We start from the raw sequence: 9,354 nt of genomic DNA, 5'->3' as shown, positions 1-9,354 counted from the left end.
TATATTTTTGTACTTAAAAAAATTATTTATACATATAGTAAACCATTAGCTTTTAATTAATAAATTAATAGTAAAAAGAAAACATAGCCTTTCAGTTTTCACTTATTTATTACTATTATTACATATTTAAATTGTAAAAAATACATACTACACTACAGATTAAACAGCCATTGAAAGATCTTTCTCATCTTAATTAGTTATCAAGCTAAAAAATATCTTAATAATTAATATGCACAAATGAGTAAATATTTCTGAATTGTATAGTCTGTCTATATTAAAATTTTTAAACGTAACGATATAGTTGTCTTTTTTTAATGAATATACATTTTAAATGTTTTTGATAATAACAGTCTCAAAAACAGAGATAATATCAACTATAAAAAAAAAATTAATTCGAAATCAATTTTAAGATAACATACTACAATTTAAACGTTTTACGTTTGCGTCGTAGTGAGGTGGAAGCTGAAATTGTCTTAGTAAGATTTTCAACGTTAATTTTTCTATTCACTTACTGGTGCTCCAATTCGTGATAAATATCTATTTCGTACTTCAAAATCAGAACTGGTTTGCACAGACGAACTTCCGTCTGCTATCAATTTCTCTTCTTCGTCCCTTTCCGCTTCCCTGTAAATTTATTATTTATTAAATAAACTTGTAATTTTGGGTCAAGAGATTAACTATAATATATATAAGTATAATAATAAAGCAGAATTGATACATATAACAGGCAATATCTAATTTTATAAAATAAGAACACAAACTACAATACAAGTATCCCAGAATCTGTAGCAAAAATTACTGTGACAAATTTCATGCTTAAAGTGATATGGAACTGTAGAAATAGTATTTTAAAAGTGTTACTGCATCTAAAAATTTTCAACAAAAAAGTGTCTTCTACACGGGAAAATAATAGGCCTAAATTAGGTTATTATTTCTGAAAAGAAAGGGTAATTACAATCGATTTTGATTATAGGCTTCTCTATTGGCAGGTGTCATATTAAGCATTCCTCCCTTCTTTGAGTCAACGATCCATACAACCAATGTAATCATTAATGAGACTAAAAAACGCATAGAATTATTTAAAATTAAAGTTTAATAAAATTTATTAGTCACTTACCACATAAATTAGTTATAAAATATATTTCTGACCAAAAGTACCCTGCATGATCTACTATGTTCCCTGCTATATAATTAGCCAATGCCAAGCCTAAATTTTGTACAGACTGACACCTATAAAAAATGCATATGAACTATTAATGACACCTTTTTCGTACATGTTATTCTTACAATCCATAAGCTGTTCCCAACTGATTTTGTGGAACTATAAGAGCCACTAATGGCCACAGTCCACTTGCCAACATTGAGTACGCAAGACCCATGAAAATCTAAAGCAAATAACAAAAGTGCAAGTTATATGTATGTATAACTTTTCTGAGTATTAAGAGTAATACTACACATACTTCTATTTACATAGTAGATAGATTCGCGACGACGAATAAAAAGATAATTAAATTCATATATAGTTTTTCTTTAGGTGTAAATTAAAAATTTATGAAAATAAAAAAGTTATTACTTTTTCCGTTAATGAAATGCTTCTTTCTCAAAATTTTGTTTTTTTGTAATTTATATGCCTACATTTAGCGATGAAGGCTTCATATTAGCGTGAATTAAAATTATATTATATTACTTACCATACTAACATACGGATTAAGAGCAGTGAAGGCAAGTAAAAAATGTGCTGCTGTAGTTAACACAACAGAAACCACTACCCAAAACACATTTTTTCCAGTTTTATCCACCAAAAATCCCAGAATTGGTGAGGCAAATGCAGAAACTAAATAAACTAAACTATTAACTATGTTAGCAGCCTCCGAGTCCATTTTAAACTTCTTCATAAAAAAGTCTCTGAACAGAAAATATCAGGTTTCATAATTACTACTATTAGGGGAAGTATAGAAAATGTAACTTACTTTCCCAAAGAAATAAATGGAAACACTGAGACGTAGTAGGTTACACAAACAATTGATACTAACCAAAAAGTCACATCGAATCTTAAAATGTCTCTAAATTTTATTATCTCTGAGTTCTGATTTTGACTTCGATTCAACACTGAATCGGCCCTTTTATCGATACATCCAAGAATAACGGAAAATAGTAACGAAAATATACATGTAAAACTCGCTAAAAATGACAGAATTATAGCAAATATCCTTGAAAAGATTATTAGTTCAAATTTGGATTTTTTTAATAAAAATTTGAAAATGTTATGGTTATTAAAATTCTCACGTTTGATTGTTACCTATAAAAAGGACTATTCCTAGACATTCATAGCCCTGATATGTTTTATTAACCCATTCATATATGGGTTGCATTACCCAAAAGTTAATTGCGCTTCCAAATCGTGCAAGACTAAGTACAAGACCAAAAACCATATTCAACTCTTTCCCTTTGAACCACAGCACTGCATAACTATTTTGAGCAACTGCTAAAGGTTCAGCACCCATTCTGAAATGAATCAATTTTTACATTTTGAGTTATTTAGGAAAATTTATTCCACTTTATTTTTAAAATCAACAAAACAACTATTTGTCTTCACCCTTATACCAAGTACCCAAGTAGTTAACATTTACACTTTCAGGCAACGTTCACTGAATATTATATTAAAATTGAGGATGTACCAGACTATTCAAAAAATAATACTCACCCAAAAAAGAATCTACCCATAGCCATTAACCAGAATGTATTAAAAAGAGCACCACTAGCAAACAATATTTGTCCAAATAATGTAATTGTCACATAAATATTAGCTCCCAATCTGATTCCAAAAACACTAAGAAATAAATAAATAAACAATATGAAAATAAGGCTACTTAAAAGTGACTATATAAAATACCTGTCTATTAAATATCCTCCTATGAAACACAGCACCACTGTTGGCCATGAGTATAATGAATAAAACAGAGAGTATTTTGTTGTAGTAATATTTAAATCTTTTAAAAAATTATCTTCTAGGGCTCCTGGATTATCATAACAAAAATATGAACCTAAAATTAAAATAATTTAAGTATACGAGTCTTCAGTCAATAGGAAAAAACAGGTTGCCAAACTTTGCTCGAGTAATCTGTATAATTAAAATAATAATGTATGTTGGGTTGCATAATACTCATCCTATATTGGTATATGATATCATGTTTCGAATTAACTTCCCTTTGATTTTACAGTATACAAATTATCATCTGTCAGCTATATTATAACAAAAGCTATGTAGCAAAGTTGTATTAAGAAACTTAAAAAAATTAAATTTGATTTAATGTGTTTCTTGCCTATGAAATTATGCTCTACTATAAACTTTTTCTTTTAAAAAGATTCTCCCAAATAAACATATTTCACTTTACAAAACATACCAAAGCTCAAAAAGCACATAAAAAAGAGTGCAACAAATCTGTGCGATTTTCCTCTTGGGTTGCAGCATGTATAACAGCAAGTTTGTTCAGTATCATCTAGTTCTTCATTTCGTGAAGTGCTATCTTCATTATTACTGATAAGTGATTCTTCCATTGTAATAAAGCTATAACAAAATTGCTACTAAAATATAAACACATATTTACTCATTTTAAATAACAATAAAAAATCAAAATTTACCTTATATAAATGTAAAATATATAAATGCAACTTGCCCTTTGTAATTATTCTTCTTAAGATACTGCTATTAGCTAATGTTTAATGTTTTTGTTATTATAAGTAGCTATCAATTATGTATAACCGAATTTTCTATATTTCGCTACAATTCACTATCACACAAAACAGTTATTATCAAATGACACACACAAGTACAAAGGTTCTATGTAACTTTATATTTATCTGCACAAAAAACAACATATGTATTGTTTGTAATTAATGTAACTGATGAGATTATTATTTAATGATTGAAGTTTTTCATGTTCACTGGCTGAGTTCAACACTACTTTAAATCTGTATAATTCCTTTCTTCAGAGCTTTTATTTCAGTTTTATTCATTTGATTAAGTTTTATGATTTTTTTAATCACGTATAACAAAGAAGAAAGTAAACATAACGTAATCATAACCTATTATATGATCATATGACCATATGATAACAAAGGGATCACAACTATGGATAACAACAATCAAATTTCGGTTTTGTTGAATTTTTAATATTTTTGATTTTTAAGCTTTTTTCGAATCATAAATGACTTTTGTATGTAGATAGTATTGTGTGTGGTATAGTCTGATCAATGGCTATGGTGAATGGTCATGGTCATATACATAATCACATATATTTATAGGCCATAGTGAATTGTTAGGTATAGTTAACATATGTTGGTTGTTAATTTTCTGATGAATTATTAAACTTAATTATGGATGAAAGTAGGCAAGAAGGTATAAATACTTTAGAATTAAATTTTAAAAACGGAAATCCAGGTGCAGTTCAGTATGGCAACTTTATAAACTACTATCAATTTCATTCGCCTCAAAGCAGATTGAGACTCTTGCCTTCTGGAGTGGAAATATGGTCCACATTTACTGAAAAAACTTTTGCCCTTGATATTGGTTCAAATGCAGGGGTATGAAATATATTGTAATTATTATTTATAAAGATAATTATATGTGCATATTCCAGGACTTAACATATCTATTGCATTCATTTCTAGAAGAAAAGTTGTCTCAGGACTGTGAAATTATTGGAGTTGATATAGATCCAGTATTAATAGAAAGAGCCAAAGATAAAAGACCTTGCAATAAATTAAAATTTCTGTGTCTAGATTTTATGAATGAAAATGGCAGAAGTTACATATTAAACTATTTAATAGATAATAATCTAAGCAAGTTTAATGTAATTTTTTGTTTTTCTATTACAATGTGGATACATTTGAACCATGGTGATAAAGGACTCGAAAATTTTATTTATCAAGTCTTGAATCTTGGTGAAGTTGTTGTGATTGAACCTCAACCTTGGAAGTGCTATAGAACTGCTGTTAAAAGATTGAAACGTTCTAATGAACAGTTCCCTTTATTTAATAAGTTANATTGTCTTTATTAAGTTTTCCGTTGAGAAAAACTATTCATTAATGCAATGTCTTTATTTCCATTTCGGGAAATCTTTTGTGTTAACACAGGCAATATTTTTTTGGTATAATTTATTTATTTAAAGTTAAGAAGAGAATAAATACTTACTATAATTTATTTAAATTCACAGTATTCTATTTGTTTCAGCAGCCAACATGGCGTCTTTGGGGAGAAGAAAGGTCCGAAGGAGCAGTATACACAGTTTACCTAAAAAAGGTCCGGTACCATCGTCCAACCAGAAACATATCAACATCAAACTCGGTAACTATAACAAATCCATTAAAAAATCGATTAATCAACGTTAATAACAATTGCAGTTTTTGTCTAATCATTATTTCATTTTTTGAAGCGAATACTTTTATTGTTGATGATAACTTTTGTAAAAAAAATTCCATTTAACTGATCTATAAAAAAAAAATAAATTGACCATACGTGTAACAACCAGCAGTAGATAATTACGCGCCTTTTTTCATGAGCTTGCGTGTATTTATTTATTGAACAAAAGTAGTCAATTCAAGGTTCTTAGTAATACCATTACCGTGAAACCGTATTTGAAATATGGTACATCGTATTATATCCATTTTAGAAACATTTCAAATCTATTGTACCTTTGAGAACATGTAGTATGATGCATACAAGGTAGTTACTAACAATTACCACTGTAAATACTTTATTGTTTATAAGGTATAAAGCAGAATAATAAAAAGAATTATGAAATAAATAAATAATAAATATACTACTATTAACATACTCGACTTCATATTGGCCATATAATAGTACAAATTATCCTAACTTTTTTATAAAGATAATGAAAATTATACAATAGTCAGGAAGTAGGTTACTTTACAGAAAAATCATGTGTTTATGATGCCATTAAGGCAGGTAAAATTTAATTCAAATTAATTTGTAATTAACACCAGTAGATAACACTTAAATTAGATTAACTGTACAAGAAGCATCGGCGTTTTAGTAGGATATTTCTTGCCTAGCATGCAAGAGTACCGAGTTCAATTCAATAAATAGGTCGAATATGAGCCACACGCGATACTACTTTTCATTCAGAACATTTTTTTTTTTAACTTTCCATTCAAATGTCAATAAAGAATTTGCTTAGTATTTATTTTTTATTTGTTTTCCTGAGTTTAATGTCATTAATTTTGTTGCAGGATTCAGATGATGAAATATCTCATTTAGAATGGGAAACTGTAAGAGTTCGGTTTGTGAAAGCAGGCACATTAAAAAAACTCGTGGAAGCTCTTGCCACAGACGATGGAGAGCTAGAAACAACGTACATTAATGTGTTTCTAGCTACATATCGTAGTTTTTCCAACCCCAAAGAAGTTTTAAAAATTCTTTTGCAGCGCTATGAAGAACTATCAGAAGCTTCTTGTAATGGTCACAGTAATAAACATGAACAGCACAAAAAGTAAGTTACAGATTAATTATTTTAATTTGTAGTATGACAGTACAGTTAGTTTAGCATGTACCTATGCACTTATTATCACCTACAAAATTATTCATTATTGTAAACAAACACGCTTACTACAAGGTACTTTTGTAAGGAATATCACTCATGTATTTGTAAATCAATCATTACTACATATAGTATTATTAATAACCTTTTTAAACAGAAATAAGTGATTCATTTCCAATAATAAAATTTTCCTTAATGATCGTGAATTGTATTGTGGTAAAAACAAATAATGTTTTTAAATTTATCGTGTTATTACCATTTAGTAGAATTATTCAACTGAAACAAAAAAGGTAACTACATATATAGTATTTTTCCCCATAGTTTTTAATGTTTCATTTCAAAATGATTAAGGTGGATTTCTCAAGTATTATAAAGTAATAATATTATCTGTTTCATCCTAGAACATTAGTATCAGCTCTCCATGTTTGGTTGGACAGTTATCCTGAAGATTTTAAGGAATCTCCAGACCATCCTGCCCTCGAACAATTGTTAAAATTTTGCGAGGAGCATCTCATTGCTACCGAACTGGAAGCTAAAGTTCGTCACAGGATCGAAAAGTACAAAAGAGAACAAAGTAGCGATTCATTATTTAACCAAACACCAGCGTTTGTCATTAGGGCAGCTGCTGGTGGTACAGGATGGAAAAATTACAAGTTACCATGTGTACCTGTCAGGCATTTTGCCGAACAATTGACCAGAATGGATGTTGTAAGTAACATGACCAGATATATCCTCATACACGTACGGGATTGTTGTTTTTTTAGGCACTATTTAAAAAATTGGTTCCGCATCAATGTTTAGGAGCTGTATGGTCTAGGAGAGACAAAAGTCGTTCTCATGAAGCCGCTACAGTATTAGCCACAATAAACCAGTTTAACGCAGTTTCTTTCCGCGTCATTTCTTCTGTACTAGTCGATGTCACTTTAAATCCGTCTAAAAGAGCTCAGATAATAGTGTGTTGGATAGACATTGCTCAAGAACTGAGGGTTTTAAAGAACTTCTCGAGCTTAAAAGCAATAATTAGTGGGTTGCAGAGCAATCCCATTTATCGGTTGCAAAAGACCTGGTTGTCTGTATCAAAAGAAAAGATCGAACTTTTCGAAGAGCTGGCGAGAATTTTTAGCGAAGATAACAACCAGTGGACTCAACGAGAGTTGCTCATGAGAGAAGGTACAGCTAAATTTGCAGACACAGTGGGCGAGAACGATAAACAATTACAAAAAGTGTTCCAAAGACAACATAATCACGTTGCCAATATCTCATTCGGGACCATCCCATATTTAGGGACTTTTTTGACTGATTTAACAATGATCGATACCGCCATTCCGGACATAACTCAGGACGGACTGATAAACTTTGACAAGAAACGCAAAGAATTTGAAGTTCTTGCTCAAATAAAACTGCTTCAGGGTGCTGCAAACGCTTATCAGTTACCGGAAGATCCTGATTTCGACACGTGGTTCGATTCTATCCTCGTATTGGACGATAGAGATGCTTATTTGCTCAGCTGTCAAATCGAACCAAGTTCGAATACTTCAGGTGTTAACAAAACGCGAAATAAAAAGGGCATGGGGCACAAAAAGAACGACTCAGTGGCCAGTACGTCTAGCAGTAACAGTTCTCAATTTTATTACGAGATTGATAGTACTCCTAGTTCTCCTCATAATAGTATCGATCGAAAATTAAGTCCATCGCGCATGTCCAATTCGAGCAGTTGCTCATCTTTACCCTCTCTAGACGCATCTTTAAATAGTTCCCATTCGGGAAGTGCAAATAATAAATTGCTACCCCCGCCTAATTCAGGCACTCTAAGTCCTAGTAATTCTCAGAAAAGTAGTCCTGATTTTTATATAATTAAAGTAACTTATGAAACGGACTGTACCGAAACTGATGGTGTGGTCTTATATAAAAGTATTATGTTGAGCAATAATGACAGAACTCCGCAAGTTATACGGAATGCGATGATGAAACTCGGCCTGGAAGGCAGCCCTGACAATTACTCTCTAGCTCAAGTTCTTCCTGATCGGGGTAAGTTTTTATTTTTGTTGTTGTTGTGTATAGTATATTTAAAAATGTGTAAATAATATTAATTATCTAACACATATTAAAAGCAAGTAAAGTGTACAATTTGTAAACGAAAGCCACTTAACGTTTTTAAAAATTGTTTATTCAAACGAACAAATTTCCGTAGAGATAGTTTAGAATCTCCTGATCCCCTCGCGCAATTCATGGCTCTTAAGATTTTGAAACACCTCTTGCAACTGAGCATCTTCATATAAGTTCATATGATAAAAATTTATAGGACAACAATTATTTAAACTATTTCTTTTTAGCTATAAAATCTCGTAGAGGTGATTTTTATGTATTTCAATTAATTTGTTTCAGAATTAGTGCTTCCACAAAATGCTAATGTCTATTATGCAGTTAATACAGCATTTAATTTAAATTTTATCCTTCGTCCTAAACCAGCCGAAGAAAAGCAAAATAATGGTAAAACGCCCAAAGGGAGATCAAAACATATGCCACTTGCGTAAAAATATTCTTACCTACCAAATGTTCAGTGAAAAATTAAATTGCGTTTTTAACGTACTTAGAAACTCTTTTGCATTGAAAAACCGCAAGTGCCATCTTTAAAAAAGGTCCGTATTCTTCGTATACGTGCGATTTTCTGAGAAAATAATCCATTTTAACAGAAGTTATAAACATTCACTCTTTAATCTCATTATCTACCTATAATTACACTCTCAAACGTATAAACTATGTAAGTATTTTTTTATATATATAAATTTGTATA

At 30.3% G+C, this 9,354-nt stretch overlaps 3 protein-coding genes across 6 annotated transcripts in view; 2 read left to right on the top strand and 1 right to left on the bottom strand.

Annotated features, from left to right (window-relative positions):
- LOC108740822 (ral guanine nucleotide dissociation stimulator-like 1) overlaps positions 1–9,348 on the top strand; it is a 19,397-nt gene extending 10,049 nt beyond the window's left edge. The window contains exons 5-8 of the mRNA XM_025976947.1: positions 6,253–6,512; positions 6,962–7,268; positions 7,325–8,588; positions 8,946–9,348. Coding sequence (XP_025832732.1) covers positions 6,253–6,512; positions 6,962–7,268; positions 7,325–8,588; positions 8,946–9,094 — 1,980 coding nt within the window. The 3' untranslated portion in view covers positions 9,095–9,348. The remainder of the gene's footprint in view (positions 1–6,252; positions 6,513–6,961; positions 7,269–7,324; positions 8,589–8,945) is intronic.
- On the bottom strand, positions 179–3,762 carry LOC108740823 (major facilitator superfamily domain-containing protein 1). Of its 4 annotated transcripts, none has more exons than XM_025976945.1 (12): positions 3,643–3,735; positions 3,405–3,568; positions 2,894–3,044; positions 2,705–2,830; positions 2,300–2,505; positions 1,971–2,181; positions 1,692–1,905; positions 1,288–1,385; positions 1,118–1,230; positions 956–1,058; positions 513–624; positions 179–205 (listed from the first exon to the last, which is right to left on the bottom strand). In XM_025976945.1, the coding sequence occupies exons 2-12, from the start codon at positions 3,556–3,558 to the stop codon at positions 194–196; spliced, it is 1,500 nt and encodes a 499-aa protein (XP_025832730.1). In that variant the 5' UTR covers positions 3,559–3,568; positions 3,643–3,735; the 3' UTR covers positions 179–193. The 4 variants fall into 4 exon arrangements, with proteins under 4 accessions (XP_025832730.1, XP_025832729.1, XP_025832728.1 ...); XM_025976943.1 differs by lacking the exon at positions 179–205 and adding an exon at positions 296–462 and having other exon boundaries at positions 3,678–3,762; XM_025976942.1 differs by lacking the exon at positions 179–205 and adding an exon at positions 296–462.
- LOC112905136 (probable RNA methyltransferase CG11342) overlaps positions 4,305–9,354 on the top strand; it is an 11,376-nt gene continuing 6,326 nt past the window's right edge. The window contains exons 1-2 of the mRNA XM_025976946.1: positions 4,305–4,584; positions 4,641–5,042. Of these exons, the coding sequence (XP_025832731.1) occupies positions 4,378–4,584; positions 4,641–5,042 (609 nt within the window). The 5' untranslated portion in view covers positions 4,305–4,377. The remainder of the gene's footprint in view (positions 4,585–4,640; positions 5,043–9,354) is intronic.

The sequence above is a fragment of the Agrilus planipennis genome, unplaced genomic scaffold, assembly GCF_000699045.2.
Source record: "Agrilus planipennis isolate EAB-ADULT unplaced genomic scaffold, Apla_2.0 scaffold299, whole genome shotgun sequence".
Lineage (NCBI taxonomy): Eukaryota > Metazoa > Arthropoda > Insecta > Coleoptera > Buprestidae > Agrilus > Agrilus planipennis.
This window is presented reverse-complemented; position numbering and strand designations above follow the sequence as displayed.

What these genes read in the sequence shown, in the direction of transcription:
- LOC108740823 (XM_025976943.1), bottom strand. Translation starts at nt 3,558, where the DNA reads ATGGAAGAATCACTTATCAGTAATAATGAAGATAGCACTTCACGAAAT. An exon ending in GGAGGATATTTAATAGACAG is followed by an intron (nt 2,831 to 2,893) that starts GTATTTTATATA and finishes TTTATTTCTTAG; the next exon opens with TGTTTTTGGAATCAGATTGG. An exon ending in TTGGGAACAGCTTATGGATT is followed by an intron (nt 1,231 to 1,287) that starts GTAAGAATAACA and finishes CATTTTTTATAG; the next exon opens with GTGTCAGTCTGTACAAAATT.